Below are 16,439 nucleotides of genomic sequence, written 5' to 3'. Positions count from 1 at the left end.
TTATAAATTATGTATGTGTATACTAATATATTGTTAGGATTATATGTATAGAAAAGGGTCAGAAAGGATCCCTTTAAAATAGTGCCCCAATTATTACTACCTTTAACTTTCTGATAAAAATATAATGATCAAATTGAGAATATAAGTAATAATGACAGACTTTCAAAATAATAAAGTTACAGTAGAATATAACTTTTTAAATAGCCCACTAATTTGCAGGTGCTGAAGAGACTGACAAATAAAATTCATATTCTTCTATACTTTAAAGATAAATATACTTATCATTATTCAAAATAATATGGTATGAAACTTCAGTCATTGGTAAAGGCCTGTGTTGACATTGGTGTTTCTTTAGGCATAATTCTCCCAAGACATCATCAGTTGCTATTTTAGCTTTTTGTAGGATAAAATTATATTTTCTGAGTTTTATTTGATTTTCTACTGTAAAATAGGTGTAAATACTGCAGTGTGCACTCAAAATTTACTTATTTTTAGGAAAAAAAAGATTAGTTTCTTAAAGGAATATATTTTCAGTCCTTAAGAGTTTATTTTGTTTATCTTAGCTTAAGACAATAGAAACCCTATTGGGCAGTACAAGCAAAATTGGAGATGTGATTGTTCTTGGGATGATAACCCAGTTAAAAGAGGTAAGTTAAACTTGATAAGCATTCATCTTTTATTTTCAGCCTTCAGACTGAAATGTCAGTTAAATACAGCATTTTTACAGAGGGCACTGGAATGTATTCTTCATTGAAAGCAGCTACTTCAGTTACCAAGTAACTTTTTCATTTGCATTTGGTTTCCTGAGTAGACAAGCCACCAGTTTGCATAGCCTGAAATTAGTTCCCCAGTAATCTCTGGTTGATTTCTCAGTTTCTAAGCATTCAAAGCTGCAGACCACATCCTGCTCCCTGGGAGATGCGGTTGGTTCTCTTAGGTGAAGGCACCTGGTGAGGTCCCTCTTGTGGCAGCCAGCAAATGTCCCTGCTGCCATCTCTTGATCGGCAGTAGTCATTGTTTGATACCTCTGAGGACTCTGAGTCTTAATTAAATGATGGAAAAGCCTAGACTTGGAATTACTGATTTTTTAAAAAATCCACAGTACTCTCTACTATATTCTGTTGTCAAAATTGTCAGTATCTTGTTTTGCCATAGTATTCATTTTTACATAAATGTGGACATATTTCTTTTGATTTTTTTTAGGGAAAATTTTTTCTGGAAGACCCTACAGGAACAATACAACTGGATCTTAGTAAAGCTATATCCTTCACTTTTATTTTTTTTTAATCTGTGTTAAATGAACTGGGGAAATTGATTATATATCATTTTCAAATTTACCTATTTGGGTACTTAGTGTAACTTCCATATGGTGGTGTAGGAATCTAAAGACATAATCCTAACTAGAGACAGAAATGTTTAATTCCCCCTTATTTGCTGTATCCAGACAAATGACTGAAAAAGTTTATAACATGCTAAAAATGATCTATATCTTCAGTATTACATCTTAGAATCAGATATGGGGATACTTAAACCTAATATTTTTTAAGCTATAATCTATTCAGAGTTTTAAATGTGTAGTCTTTGAATGTCAGAGAAGGCAATGGCAACCCACTCCAGTACTCTTGCCTGGAAAATCCCAAGGATGGAGGAGCCTGGTGGGCTGTAGTCCATGGGGTCCCTATGAGCCAGACATGACTGAGGGACTTCACTTTCACTTTTCACTTTCATGCATTGGAGAAGGAAATGGCAACCCACTCCAGTGTTCTTGCCTGGAGAATCCCAGGGACGGGGGAGCCTGGTGGGCTGCCATCTATGGGGTTGCACAGAGTTGGACATGACTGGAGCGACTTAGCAGCAGCAGCAGCAGTCTTTGAATGTATTATTTGAAAGTCCTGTTGAGCCCAAAATGTATATCGACTTTATCACCACCTCAAGCATAGAAATAGAATTATTTTCCTTAATTACTGTATACCAGTTTCATAGTGGTTTATACACAGAATCATGCTTTGTCTTAGCAGAGGGTAAGTTAGTATTCTTTTTCCCCTGTCCTCCTTATCATTTTACAGTAAAACCCTTTCTACACTGGTTAAAATACATTAACAGTGTAACTCAGGGGAATACTGATTATCAGAGCATACTTTTGACATTATTTAACTCTCGGACTTCTAATGGGCACAGGGTTTCTTTCTGGGATGATGAAAATATTCTGAAATTAGTACTGATGGTTGTACAACTTGTGAATAGACTAAAAACTGCTGAGGTATGCACTTTTAATTTATCTTTATTGATTTACTTATTTTTGGCTGCGCTGGGTCTTTGTTGCTATGTGTGGGCTTTCTCTAGTTGTAGCAAGTGGGGGATACTCTTTAGTTGAGTCATGGGCTTCTCATTATGGTGGCTTCTCCTGTTGCAGAGCATCGGCTCTAGGGTGTGTGGGCTTCAGTAGTTGCAGCTCCCAGGCTCTAGAGAGCAGGCTCAGTAGTTATGGCAAAGGAACTTAGTTGCCCTGCAGCATGTGGGAATCTGGCCAGACCAGGGATCAAACCTGTGTTCTCTACATTGCAAGGTGGCTTCTTAACCATTGGGCCACCAGGGAAGTCCTGAGGTATACGCTTTTAAAGGGTTGTATGATGTGTGAATTATGTCTCAGTGAAGTTCAAAGAAAAAAAGACCACATAGAGTCATAAAACGAGACATTTTTATGCAGATGTAGAGAATGGACTTGTGGCTACAGGGGGGAAGGGGAGGGTGGGACCGACTGGGAGAGCAGGATTGAAATCGATACACTACCACGTGTGAAATAGATAGCTGTGAGAAGCTCCTGTACAGCACAGGCAGCTCAGCTTGAAGCTCTGTGATGACCTGGAGGAGTGGGATGGAGGGGGAGGGAGGCTTAAGAGAGAGTGGATATATGCATACATTTAGCTGATTCACTCTGTTATACACTTTGTTATATAATTATACTCCAATAAAAAATAAATGTAAAAAAACCACATTTTTATCTGTGTACCTTATCTGTCTATACTCTTAACATGTAATGTGAAATAAGAAAGGGAAAAGTTTTACTTCTAAATCTATTACAATTTCATGACTTTTTTTTTTTTTTAATAGATCTGGGACTATCAGGAATTCTCTGGTGGTCCAGTGGTTAGCACTCAGCATGTTCACCTCCATGGTCCCAGGTTCCATCCCTGGTCAGGGAACTAAGATCTTGCAAGTCACATGGTGTGGCCAAAAATAAAAAACAAAAAAGAACTGAGACTGTCTCTGAACCTGAAACTGTTTTGTAGCTCAGTGGGGCTGGTGAATTCTGTGGTTAGTTGACCGGGGGTTAAACGATGGCCTAGCATTACTGCTTTGAGTTCCAGTTTTGTCCTTTCGAACAAGAAAATTGGAGAAATGAAAGTGATTTGTTACTTATCTGTTTTTCAGGTTGGTTTGAAGATCAGGTGTTTCATGTCAATGCCTTTGGATTTCCACCCACTGAACCCTCTAGTACTACTAGGTATAAAAATGTTTGACTTAAACTCTATAGAAATTTTAGAATACTGGCAGCAATAAATGTAAGATAGTATATCACGTGTCAATTATTACAAGTCCTCAGACTTTGTGTTAGAAGGTGAAGAGCAATGGAAAATGAGAGTTAAAAGACTGGACTTTATATAAAACTGAAAACTAGTGGGTTGACTCCAGCCTGGCTGCAATTGCGTCTTTGTATTTGGCTTTCACTGGGAAAGATTTCCAATCCATTGGTCTTCTTTATCTATAGGACTGATACAAGAGATAGGAAAACAGAAGAATATAATTCCCATGTTAATATAAAGTTCTTATTTTTGTATTTTACTGAGTGAAAGCTGTAAGAAGCAAATTATATAGTTACTTAATATATGCAAAATCATTATAATATTAGAGGGGTTCCAAAAGGACTTTCTCTAGAGGAGTGAATTCCCTGTCACTCAAGGAATTTGACAGAGGCTGAATAATGGTGTGAAAGTTGTAGCCGGTGGCCTGTGGGTTGATTGTAGTCTATAGACATTTCTTGTTTCCCCTTGGAGGTATTTAAGCATATTTTGAATTAGTGTCCAATATTTGAAAATTAGGAGATTTCTGAGTTATCTTGAACAATCAGCTCTGGCAGTACTTCGCACCTAAATTCTCGCCTGGAACATCTTCAGTGATGGCTCACTTTGGGCAGGATAAATGTATGCATCCTCATTCACACCTAGTCAGCCTCAGCTGGCTGCTGCTTTGGTATTTAGTATTAGCTTCCTGGAGCCTGTAGGCATCTGGGGTAATTAAAGTAGCTGCATTCTAATCCTGAGATTCCATGATGATGGTGATGATTTCAAGGAGTCTGATGATTAAGATTTTAGATTTTAGATCCAGTCTGCTGTTATGAATCAGGTGCCAAGGCCATGTTTGCTGGTGAGGAGTCACTGCCAGGCAGCTTTTGCTGTGCATCTTCTTCCTGGTGAAGTAAATCCAGGGTAAAGTGCTGGTCATGCCACAGAGAATACAAGCCCACATCAAGCCAGTTTACTTTTAAGTTTGTGCTTTTAGTGCTAGTTTGTGGCTAGGTTTACATCATGGTAGGGTTTCTTGGGGCTATATTGAAAGCATAATTGCTGTTGTCTTGGTGTTATAGTTTCATACAAGCCTCAGAATTACTCTTCCGAATGAGAGGTATAAACAAGGAAGCTGGCCTTAAGTGTTACCATTCGTTTCAGTTTAGCCAAGCATTCATCTTTGTAATGTCTCAAATAACCGTCTATTTAAATTGTCCCACTTTCTCTAAATTAAAGTACAGATTTGCTGGGATTCCATTGCCATGTTGTTCTCTTTCACTGGTACAAGACATGTGACTTATGTTTTCTGAGCCTGATGTATTGTTAAAGTTCCTAGAATTCCTGGATCATTTCTTGGGAAAACAGCCTTCCTCTTGCTCTTGTCTTTGAACCTTATATTCCATGAATCAAGGATGGAAGGTGTTACTGAGGCCTTTTTAAGCTTTAATTTCTAAAGAATCAGCTTACTCTAGGTATTTCTGTTTGTAATGTTCTGGTTTATGTAATGTTCTGGTCTTATTTCATTCCTCTGATAACTGCAAGATTGTAACCTAACACCATCACCTGTTATTGGGATGGCCTCAGGCACGTCACTTAATACTTCTAAACCTGAACCTTGCTTTCTCTTTTGTAAGATAAAGAAAATAGAATCTACCAAGATGAGGTATTTTATGATTTAATATTACAATCTGTCTGATACCAGTACACATTTTCCTTAAGGTTCAGTATTCCCTAATGCAGTGTTTGCTGTGACTTTATAGGATATAATTACAGTGACTTAATAAGAATATACAGGTTCTATATCTATTCGCTTTTTTGGATGCTGAAAATGAATACATACTGTACAATGCTTTGTAACCTGCTTCATCATCTAATAATATTCAGTCAACATTTTCCATTACCATGAAATTTTTTATTACATGATTTGTGCCATTCAGCAATGTACTTTGAGCACATACTATATTTTAGCCAGACTCTGTGCCAGGTGTTGGATTAGGGAGACAGACATTAAACGTCACCCAAATAATTTGCTGATTACAAATTTGATAAGTTCTATGAAAGAGAAGTACAGGGTCCTCCAAGTGCGTGTAATGGGGAAATCTGACTTCTGTTGCAATCCTCACAGGACAGTTCTGTGGGATAGTATTCAACATTTAAACTGAGGACTATAGAATGGCAGCCGGTGAAGGGTGGGTGGCAAGAGCAGTAGAGGCTGGGAGTGCAGAAGATCACTCGTTTCCATTTTGAGCAAGCTTTAGTGTTTCTTCCAGATTTTCACAATTCTGGGATGTAGATAAGTCTCTGTAGACATCTTTAAATTCTTAGAACAGATATCTAGAAGTGAAATTGCTTGGTCAAATGGCTAGCACTTTTTTTTGAGACTTTTATTAGTTATTATTCAAATTGAGTACCTATTTCTCCTACTTTCAACTATATAAGGAAATTATGATTTATTTTAATATTTGCTTTAGTAAGTTTTTAAAGGTCCAGATATAGTTTACTTATCTTACTTTGTTGACTGCCTCAGTGTTGCTTCCTTTCTCATTCTAGAATGTTTAAATAAGCTTGTTTGCTTTTTAAGTGGTACAAATAATACATTTGCATGGTACAATTTACATTGATGGGGAAATAACCTCATTAGATAGACAGCTTAATTTGTAGAATTAGCAGAAAAATATCTTCAACAGAATATAGGATAGAAGGTAATAATTGTGTTGTAATTACCTAGGGCATACTATGGAAATATCAATTTTTTCGGAGGGCCTTCTAATACATCTGTGAAGACTTCGGCAAAACTGAAACAGCTAGAGGATGAGAATAAAGATGCCATGTTTGTCTTTATATCTGATGTTTGGTTGGACCAAGTAGAAGTATTGGAAAAACTTCACACCATGTTTTCTGGTAAGTGTCATTTGTTTCTATTCTTTTTTATGAGAGCTCATGTCTTAAAACTAAATTCTTTTTAAAAAATGTATCTTTTTGAGGAGTCTATTTTTGTTAAAAAAGTTGATTCAGCCGTGAAATATTTTAAATAAATTCATCTTAAAGAGTTACATTTTTACGTTTGAAAAATAACTGTATGTGTGTGTTCATGATAAATAAGAATTAGTCCTAAAACAGTACAAGAGGGGATAACAGCTTAGGCTTTGGAGTTTGACAGAACTGGGTTTAAACTGCAGCCTAATACTTTGGGCAGGTTATGTAATCTCTCTCTCAGTTTAGAGGGATGTTGTGAGGATTAATCAAGCCATTGCAGGGCCTGCCACAAAATAAGTGCTCAATAAATGGGCACTATTATTACTATTTTTTATAAGAAGTTGTTATTAAAATAAGGTATTACTTTTAGACAGTAAGGTTTTATTATTAAAAACTCATGGCTAAAAAAAGAAAAAAGCTTATGGCTAAAAGATTTTAATATGATTTCTAGACCAGAAAAGTGATGCTCATTTATTCTTTTATTTTTAGGTTACTCACCAGCACCTCCAACCTGCTTTATTCTGTGTGGTAATTTTTCATCTGTACCTTATGGAAAAAATCAAGTTCAAGCTTTGAAAGGTACTGAGGATCTATTTAATAAGTGTTCCTACATTTATATAAACTAAAAGAAATAATCTATATTAATTTAAATTTATTAATAATGTGTAGAGTTGTATCTGTTCAAATAAAATTTGATTTATGCATATCATATGCAAATTAAATTCAATATCCCTTTAAAATTTTAGATTCCCTAAAAACTTTGGCAGATATAATATGCGAATACCCAAATATTCATCAAAGGTAATGATTTCTATTGCTATATTTTTTTCATTTAAAGGGTTATTTGAGAAACAAAAATAAATCCTAATTTAAGAAATGAGTGGAAGAAAAAGTTGAGAAAATTAGTATAGCTGGGACTAAAATTATCCTTCTATCACAATAATATATGTTACATTCTAGTAGAGATTTATATTGAAAAGTATTAAATGGAAGAGTGATAATTTCAACCATAATCCAAATTTCTTGATGACATTATTATTCCAACGGTCTAGAACTATACTCTTCAATATAATAGTCACTGGCCACATGGATCTCTTTAAATTTAAAGCTATATCATTTAAAGGAATTGCCTGGGGGTCCAGTGGTTAGGACTCTGTGCTTTCACTGAGGAGGGGTCTGGGTTCGATCCTGGTCAGGGAACTCAAAGAACCCTATTAACCTGGCAGTGCCACCTAAAATAAAAAAACTAAAAAAAAAAAAAAAAATTCAGTCACACTAGCCACAGTTCAAGTACTCAGTAATTAAGCAATACAGATATAGAACACTTCCATCATTGCAAAAAAGATCTATTGGATGGTATTGGTCTAGAGACTTTTATTAGTTCATTTATTAAAATTATGAAATTCAATTTTAAAATTTTATAATTTAATTAAAGGCAATAACTTGGTGTTAGACTATTGGGTAGCAGTATAATATTTTTAGAATGAATTATGTTGAATTTTGCTACAGTAGTCGTTTTGTGTTTGTACCCGGCCCAGAGGATCCTGGATTTGGTTCCATCTTACCAAGGTAAATTTTATTCAGATATTTGCAACAGTAAAAAAAAACTTTGTAAACTAAAAAATATATACTGTATCATCTTAATTGTATTTATAGGCCACCATTTGCTGAAAGCATCACTAATGAATTCAGGCAAAGAGTACCATTTTCAGTTTTTACTACTAATCCTTGCAGGTAAATATTAGTATTTTGTATTGTGTTTTTTTTAACCTTTCATTTAAAAATTAACCTATTTCTTAAAATTTGTCTTTAGATTTTGGTTGTCATGGGATAAAAAGGAAATTTCTTATTTTAGGTTTCTCAAAACTTTAACAATACTTTAACTATATTTAAATAATTCACTAACATTGAATTTAGAAATTTAATAATGGATAGAGATTTTAAAATAGATATTCCGATTATACATCCTTTAAGAAAAGTTACAGTGGAAGAATGGAAAGATTACGCATTTACTGTGTGTGCCACAGTGACCATAGGTTCTTACGGAGGGAATGCTTTCAGTCTTGGGTTCCCTCCCTTTTCTACCTACATTCACTCCTTCGGTGACTCTATCCAGTCCATGAGCTTTAAATATCCTGTATGTATTGACAACTCCCACGTTGATATCTCTCTCTCAAACCCTCTCCCTGACTCCAGACACACATGTTCAGTTGCCTACACATCATCTCCCCGTGGATGTCTAATAAACAACTTCAAACCAAACTTCTAATCTTCTTCCCCTATCAGCCCCACCCTGTCCTGTAGCTTTCCTCATTGTAGTTCTGAACATCTTGATCCTGCCTATCATTCATTCAGGCCAATCTTTGGGGTTTCTCCTCACATGCAGCCTTTTAGGAAGTCCTTCAAAAATCTGAAGGAAGACTTCAAACATTTATATCCCGAATCTGGCCATTTCTCTATAGTTCCCCCTCTATGACCCTCTGCCATCTTCTCTAGCCTTGACTACTGTAATAGCCTCCTCACTGGTCTCTAGCTTCCACTCCTGCTCCTCTGTAGTCTGCCCTCAACCATGTCAGAGTGATCCTTTAAACCAGAAGGCATATCACACTGCCCTTACAGATTCAGAAAGATGGACTATCATTTTATTTGATAACAGCCCATATCCTATGCAATGGTGGTCGTGGCCCTGGTGACCTGGCCCCGTCTCCTCTGTGATTTCTTCTCCTCTTTTATTCCAGCGACTCCAGCCTCCTTTTGTTCTTCAGATGTGCCAGGCATGGTTTATCCTAGGGCCTCTGCTCTGCCTGCTCCCTCTGCCTGCCTCTGCGTGTCTGCATGACTCTCTCACTTCCTTCAACTCTGTGCTCAAATCAGATTTCATTATGAGTCCTACCTGTTCCAGTCCCCCTATTAAATACTCCAGCCTTTGACCTTCTCTTCCTGCAAATGATCCCTGTTAGTCTTTTGCTTTTTGCTGTATACTTAATCATCTCTCAACATACTGTTAATTTTCATGTCTGTTGTTTATTGTCTCTGAATGCCCACCCCCAGTAGAATGAACTGTATCAGGGCTGGGGTCTTTTTGTTTTGTTCACTCATCCCTAAAGTAATGCTAGACACATATAGAAAGCTCAATAAATTACTGTCAAATGCATGGATAAATAGATTATGGTTGAATTTGAAGTGGGAATGTATTATAAAACATCTTGCCTTTGAAATTACATTATATTTTTTTCTGAGGAAGTCACATTCAACTACCATTTTCATTTCAGAATTCAGTATTGTACACAAGAAATTATTGTCTTTCGTGAAGACTTAGTGAATAAAATGTGCAGAAACTGTGTCCGTTTTCCCAGTAGCAATTTGGATATTCCTAATCATGTAAGTTAAGCACTTCTTTATTAAGGTATCTTACATGTGACTTTAAATAAAATTTTAAGTCACTTAATCACTTGCCCTTTTGTTTTTTGTTTATAGTTCAAAATAATTTCAACACGCTTTTGTCCGTAAGGTAATTTTTGTTCCCTAAATCAGTGTTTCTCAGTTTTCTTATTGAGGTATCCCCTAATGGACAGAAGAAAGCACAGAACAAGCAGGAAATTTCTTTGGAGCTTCCTGTTTTGCCTTTAGAACTCACAAATCTTACATCATACTTATATATATATTTAAAGAAAATGTGTTTTTAATCATGTTTATTAAATATTTCCTATGATATACCCACATTAGGAAGATGTTGTGTTTATCGAGATTCCCTGACATACAGCTGTCAATCACTGGTTACATGTATCCTCATTTATAAGTTTGGAAATAGATCACACACAGCATTTTTAGTATGTATTTTATAACCTTCAATGTGTATGTAGGTCAAGTATATATTCTTGGCATTACCTAAGCTGTGGAATTATTTTTAGATGAACAGAATTAGGAAATGAGTTTATTGTACAGCTAAAAATATAACTGCTCCAAAATGACTCTTTGGGGAAGTAGCTTTTATAGTATTAAGTGAAAACTCATAAATTTCTCCTAAAATACAGGATAATTTCATATCAGTGTTCCCAAAGCTTCGTGATTCAGTTTTCCCAAATGTTTCTCAAATTTTCTAAGTCTCTTTGGTAATCAGTATTTAATTTGAAATTCTCTGTTGCTCTTTTAGCTTTTACAAATGCACTGAAGTTTGTTTTGTGTCGTTCTTTTGTAGTTTGTAAAGACTGTCTTATCCCAAGGACACCTGACTCCTCTCCCTCTCTATGTCTGTCCAGTGTATTGGGCATATGACTATGCTCTGAGAGTGTACCCTGTGCCTGACCTACTTGTCATCGCAGACAAATATGATCCTTTTACTTTGACCAATACTGAATGCCTCTGCATAAACCCTGTAAGAATGTAGTTAACATTATGTATCATAATTTGTCAAGATTAGAGTGTTACTTCTTTAAAGTATATGTTTAATCAGTTACTGTTGGAGTAAAAACATACTATCAATGAAGTAACAGAATTAATTTGGTATAAAGAGAAAATTTTAAAACTTTCAAAAGAATGTGTGACTATAAAGTAATGTGACTTAGTCTTTAAAAAAAAGGCACCATTATAAATCCAAATGCGAATTTTCCCCTTCAGAGTAATTTGCCTTGGGATTCCTGTCTAGAAATTACTTTCAGAGTATATATCCTGTGTTCTGTACACATATTACTGGTACTTGTCCATTGAGAGTGATTTTTTTTTTTTAAGAAATTGTCCAGGTCTCCAAAATCTAAGCCTGATGAATGTTGAAATTCTTACTGGGACACACTTTAATATTTCATTTTTATGTGGAACCTTGAAATGCTTCAGAATCCTGAAGTTGCTTCTGAATTTCTGTAGAAGTATAACTGACTTTTTGAACTTGGGGGTTAAATGCTGCATAAATGTTGCTATTTATATCAAGTATCTTCAGTAGTGATTTTTAATATGTATGCTTCCTTGATTCTTATGAATTTTAGACTTTAATTTTTTGGTTCTTTTTTTTTTTTTAATCTAGGTCACTTTTAGAAACATCATCCCTTACTGCTTTTCTCACACATTTATTTTGTCCAGCTTCTTCAACCACACAACTATTGACATTTTGAACCAGATAATTCTGTTTGGGGCACTGTCCTGTTCATTTCAGGGTGTTTAGCAGCATCCCTGACTTCCACCCATTAGATGCCAGTAGCAGCTCCCAGTTTTAACAATCGAAAATGTCTCTAGGGGACAGAACTGACCCTGGTTGGGAACTACTGCTATAAGGATGTACACAATTGATTTGGTTTCATTGTTTTTGTAATTTGTGGCCTAATTTTTACAGAATCTTTATTCATATTTCAATATTGTCACAATGAGGCTATTTCCTTATTTAAACTGAACTCTTTGTGTGTTCTCATAGTTAATGCTGCATTTGAAAACACTTTATTTCTGAATTTTTCTTCTTTTTCATCTTGTAAATGAGTAAACCACCATTTTACATTATTTACAGCTTTGTGGACAAGCTCAAAACTGTTTTTAAATAATTTTATTTATTTTTGGCTGCACCGGCTCTTTGGTGCTACATGTGGGCTTTCTCTAGTTGTGGCGAACAGGGGCTATGCTCTAGTTGCAGTGCCTGGACTTCTCATTGCAGTGGCTTCTCTTATTGCAGAGCATAGGCTCTAGGGTGAGCGGGCTTCAGCAGCTGTGGCTACCAGGCTCTAGAGCACAGGCTCAGTAGTTGTGGTCCATGGGCTTAGTTCCCCTGCAGCATGTGGGATCTTCCAGGGGCAAGGATCGAACCCACGGCTCCTGCATTAGCAGGTGGGTTCTTAACCGCTGGACCACCAGAGAAGTCCCTAAAACTTGGTCTTGACATTGTTTCATCCTTTCTTGATACTTATTCCCATTAATGAATGCCTGCAATAGGCCACGTTTTGAGCTAGTGCCAGGGACACAAAGATTGCAAAGATAAGAGTCTGCTTTATTGAGAGTTTCCTAATGGACAGTTGTATATGTGACCCTGCTCTGCTGCTTTGAGGGGACCATGGTGGGGCATCAATCCCAGGTCTTCACTAGGGAGAGGGGCAGGGAAGATTTCTTGAACAGGATGTTTGAGTCTCTTGCATGCTTACTAAGCATCATTCAGTACTGCTTATTTCTTATACTTAAGCAGACCCACTCCTAAGCATTTCTGGCCACATTTTTTAGCATGACTGTTCTGGTCAACTTTACTTTTCCCTTCTAGTGGAGATACTTTAATAGTAATATTTTTTAATCTACAAAGAGCATACAGAAATTTGTCTCCTTACTTTATAGTCACATCTTGTACTTTCATCTTTAAGCCACGAGCAAGCAATTTGATTTTAAAAATAGGGGTTCTTTTTTTAAAAGTTGAGTATTCACTTATGGTTATTTTTCTCTCCAAAGGGCTCTTTTCCAAGAAGTGGATTTTCATTCAAAGTATTTTATCCTTCCAATAAGATAGTAGAAGATAGGTAAGTGTGCCTTCAGAAACAGCTGTCTCTTGGCATAATACTGCTAAAAATCAGATGTTCTGAAGGTGTGCTGAGTTTTTAAAAAATTACTACAGTAGCTCATTGGCAATGTTCTAGGCTGAACTTATTGTGTTCATGCTGTGTGACACAGAATTGTATGTACTTGATGGCACACTTGTATGAGATACACCAAGAACTGTTTTCTGCGGGAAATCTCAGATTGGCTGTAGGGCTGGGCTAGTTCTTTTATAGGCTGACTCGTGATGAGGTTATTATTCCGAAAGGGCAGTCTTGCCTTCCACATGTGAAAGTCCCTCAATCATGTCTGACTCTTTGAGACCCCCTGGACTATACAGTCCATGGAATTCTCCAGGCCAGAATACTGGAGGGGGTGGCCTTTCCCTTCTCCAGGGGATCTTCTAAACCCAGGGATCAATCTCAGGTCTTCAGTATTGCAGGCAGATTCTTTACCAGCTGAGCCACTCAAAACCCAGGTAATCTGCCTTAAATTGGCAGGAAAGAATTGTTGGTGTGGGGAGGTCCTGAGGAAAAAAAGAATAATTACCTGGTGGGTAGTAGTTTTCAGAGGGTGTCCTATAGACCACATGCATGAGAATCCTTTGAGGTCCATGTTAAAAGTGTTAAATTACAAGATCCCATCCCAACCTTATTAAATGTCTCTCCAGTTGTAGCACCCAGAAATGTGCATTTTTAACAGTTCCCCTTAGATACAGGCATCCTAACATGTGATTTCTCCATTAATTGTATTTTATTTCCCACCAGTTAAGAACAGTAACCAAATACCTCCAGGTTCTTGTTAGAGAATATAATCTTGACACTCAACCTTACTTTTTATAATTAACAAATTTATTTAAATAAAAGCACAAATACATGATAAAAATTTCAAACAATGCTTAAAAGTATAAAATAGAGAAAGAAAACATACCTCTACTTCATAACCCTGAAATCATGATTAATAGTTTCTTATATATATTTCTTGAAAAAAAATTTTTTGCATTATTTTTGCTGCTCAGTATTCATGGAGGAAAAAGTCTGTTCACTTTGGGACACACTAAATTTTATTATTGGATTCGCTCATTTGACATGTATTTGATTCTTACTGCATTCCAGGCACAGCTTAGTTTTTGGAATATAACCAGCCAGATACTCATAAAAGTCACTGATATTCTAGCCTCTGTTCCATAAACTGAACATATGTTTGACTTTAGTTAACAATGAATCCTTAAAGAAATTTTTTAAATTTGTAATGCTTTTAGGTCAGGGCAAACACTCTTACCCTGTCTCAACTACTCCCTGTTGTTGACAGTGATTTTGTGACCCCAGGATTAAGCTACCTCTGAAGCATATTTTGTCCATCTTTCAAAACAATCTTTGGCTGCACTATGCCAGATTTCAGAATGTTAGTTCCCAAACCAGAGATCAAACCCATGACCTTGTCAGTGAACATGCAGGGTCCTAACCACTGGACCACCAGGGAATTCCGTTTTGTCCACCTTTAGATTGACTTTTACTGAACTGCGTTTTGTTGTAAATTAACAGACATATGAAACTTATTCTGCTATGAAAACCAATAGTGAGCACTTTCAACAGGTCTCAGAACAAAAGAAATCTGTGCCTGTCCCAAGCAACTGTTCATTTTCATCTTGGGAAGACTGTAAATCTGATAGACTCCCTTTGCTTTCGCTGCCAGGAGCACAGCCAAGTGTGCAGCCCACCTCTACAGCAGCAGGAATTACTAGCATAAATGTTGGCGGTGGCTCTGGCCTCATCTTCTTTGATCTGTATTTTTCTCTTACCTGAATTTCCTTCTTAACTTTTATCCTTTTATTATATCTATCTTAGCAAACCATTTAATATTCTAGAGATAGAAAAACCACAATAGGATTTAACTGATTTATTAATTATGATGGCACAGGACACTTCAGTTAAATTTCTTATAATGTTTCCTGAATGACATGCAGAATTGTTTAGTGTTTTAAGGACTGTATACAGACTTCTATGACAGTTCTTAATATGCTGTATGAAAAGTCACTTATGTGCCTGTCCCTCTTAAAGTTTCTAGCACAGGCCTTGACTTGAAGTTGATACTATTGTTGACATAGTTGGTCCATTTATCATCTGTGGAGTCAGATACTAAAACCCTTGACCTAATTTCCAAACTATAATTTAGTAGTGATAATTTGAGGAATTTTTTCAGTGCTAGATCGAACAAGTTAATGTATGCTTTTTTCCTTTGTTTTGAAAGAGAGAAAAAATTTTTATGATACAGTGAAATAATTTCGTGAAATAACTTATAAATAATAGTTTCTCCTAAAAAGAATTTTTTCTTAGAATATTTGTGAAATCATATTTCAGAGTTAACACAGAAATGTAGCCAAAGTGGACTGAGGTTAATCCTGTTTCAACGGGTGCTTTCAAATATAGTTGTTGTATTTAAAAACATAATGTTAGTGATGTACAGGAGAAACACCCATTCTCATACAATAGTCGGTCAGAATAAAAATGGTTAAAAAAAAAACACACAAACCTCTACAGAGGGCAATTGAATAAGATTTCTTAAGACCTCAACTGCATATACCATCTATTTCATTTCTAGGAATTTATCCTACAGGTATACTTGGGTTTATGCATAAAAGTGGGTATAGCTGTTTTTACTGTAGTTTTTATAACAGCAAAACAAATAGTTTAAATATATACCCATTTAAAAGTTATATTCTGACTTTTCTAATTTACATTAATTTCAATAAAGGATTAGTTAAAATTATAAATATATCGTGTATTTATTACTAATTGAAAAAAAGGCATAGAATAGTGTTCATGTATTCTACCACTTGTGTTTGTGTTTTTAAAGCATTTACCCCTACACATGCTTATATGCGATTAGACAGTCCTTTATATATGATTAGACAGTCTTTGTAAGGATATAACTGTTGCTTCTAGAGAACAGAAATAGAGTGAGACAGACTTATTTTCTACTGTGTCCCCTTTGGAATTTGGAGCAATGTGCATGTATTGACCTATTTTTAAAATTAAAACTAGATATTAAGAAATGTATAACTTAGCTTTCCAAGATGTTTAATTTTGTGAATATTTTCTATTTTCAGCAAACTTCAAGGGTTTTGAGATTCTTAGATCATCTGAAGAAACAGAATTCATCAATCATCTGCTTATTTTATGTAATTGTTATTAAATTATAATAAAATTATGGTAAACTTTAGAATGTCCTGTTTAAATTTCTATTTATAACTTTTTATAAACATGATGGTATACTTTACAAAGTTTCATAGGAAAAATATTTTCTGTATAATCGTAAGGAAAATATGAAAATGTGTAAAAATACATAATCTAAGTATATATTTGTATATAAAAATTTAAATTTCATTATTTCTATACTAGT

At 35.5% G+C, this 16,439-nt stretch overlaps 2 protein-coding genes across 3 annotated transcripts in view; one reads left to right on the top strand and one right to left on the bottom strand.

Moving 5' to 3' along the window:
* POLE2 (DNA polymerase epsilon 2, accessory subunit) overlaps positions 1-16,262 on the top strand; it is a 29,742-nt gene extending 13,480 nt beyond the window's left edge. Inside the window, exons 7-19 of one of the 2 annotated variants that reach the window (XM_069596117.1) lie at positions 564-647; positions 1,204-1,260; positions 1,973-2,021; positions 3,433-3,505; positions 6,295-6,467; positions 7,032-7,121; positions 7,289-7,343; positions 8,052-8,111; positions 8,199-8,276; positions 9,815-9,923; positions 10,741-10,917; positions 12,954-13,021; positions 16,147-16,262. In XM_069596117.1, the coding sequence (XP_069452218.1) occupies positions 564-647; positions 1,204-1,260; positions 1,973-2,021; positions 3,433-3,505; positions 6,295-6,467; positions 7,032-7,121; positions 7,289-7,343; positions 8,052-8,111; positions 8,199-8,276; positions 9,815-9,923; positions 10,741-10,917; positions 12,954-13,021; positions 16,147-16,165 (1,092 nt within the window). In that variant the 3' untranslated portion in view covers positions 16,166-16,262. The remainder of the gene's footprint in view (positions 1-563; positions 648-1,203; positions 1,261-1,972; positions 2,022-3,432; positions 3,506-6,294; positions 6,468-7,031; positions 7,122-7,288; positions 7,344-8,051; positions 8,112-8,198; positions 8,277-9,814; positions 9,924-10,740; positions 10,918-12,953; positions 13,022-16,146) is intronic. The other variant, XM_069596118.1, reaches the window with a different exon arrangement.
* The window catches only part of KLHDC1 (kelch domain containing 1), a 76,347-nt gene that overhangs the window by 56,410 nt on the left and 3,498 nt on the right, over positions 1-16,439 (bottom strand). The gene's annotated exons all lie outside the window — the stretch shown is intronic.

This window comes from Ovis canadensis, chromosome 7 (genome assembly GCF_042477335.2).
Source record: "Ovis canadensis isolate MfBH-ARS-UI-01 breed Bighorn chromosome 7, ARS-UI_OviCan_v2, whole genome shotgun sequence".
Taxonomy (NCBI): Eukaryota; Metazoa; Chordata; class Mammalia; order Artiodactyla; family Bovidae; genus Ovis; species Ovis canadensis.
This window is presented reverse-complemented; position numbering and strand designations above follow the sequence as displayed.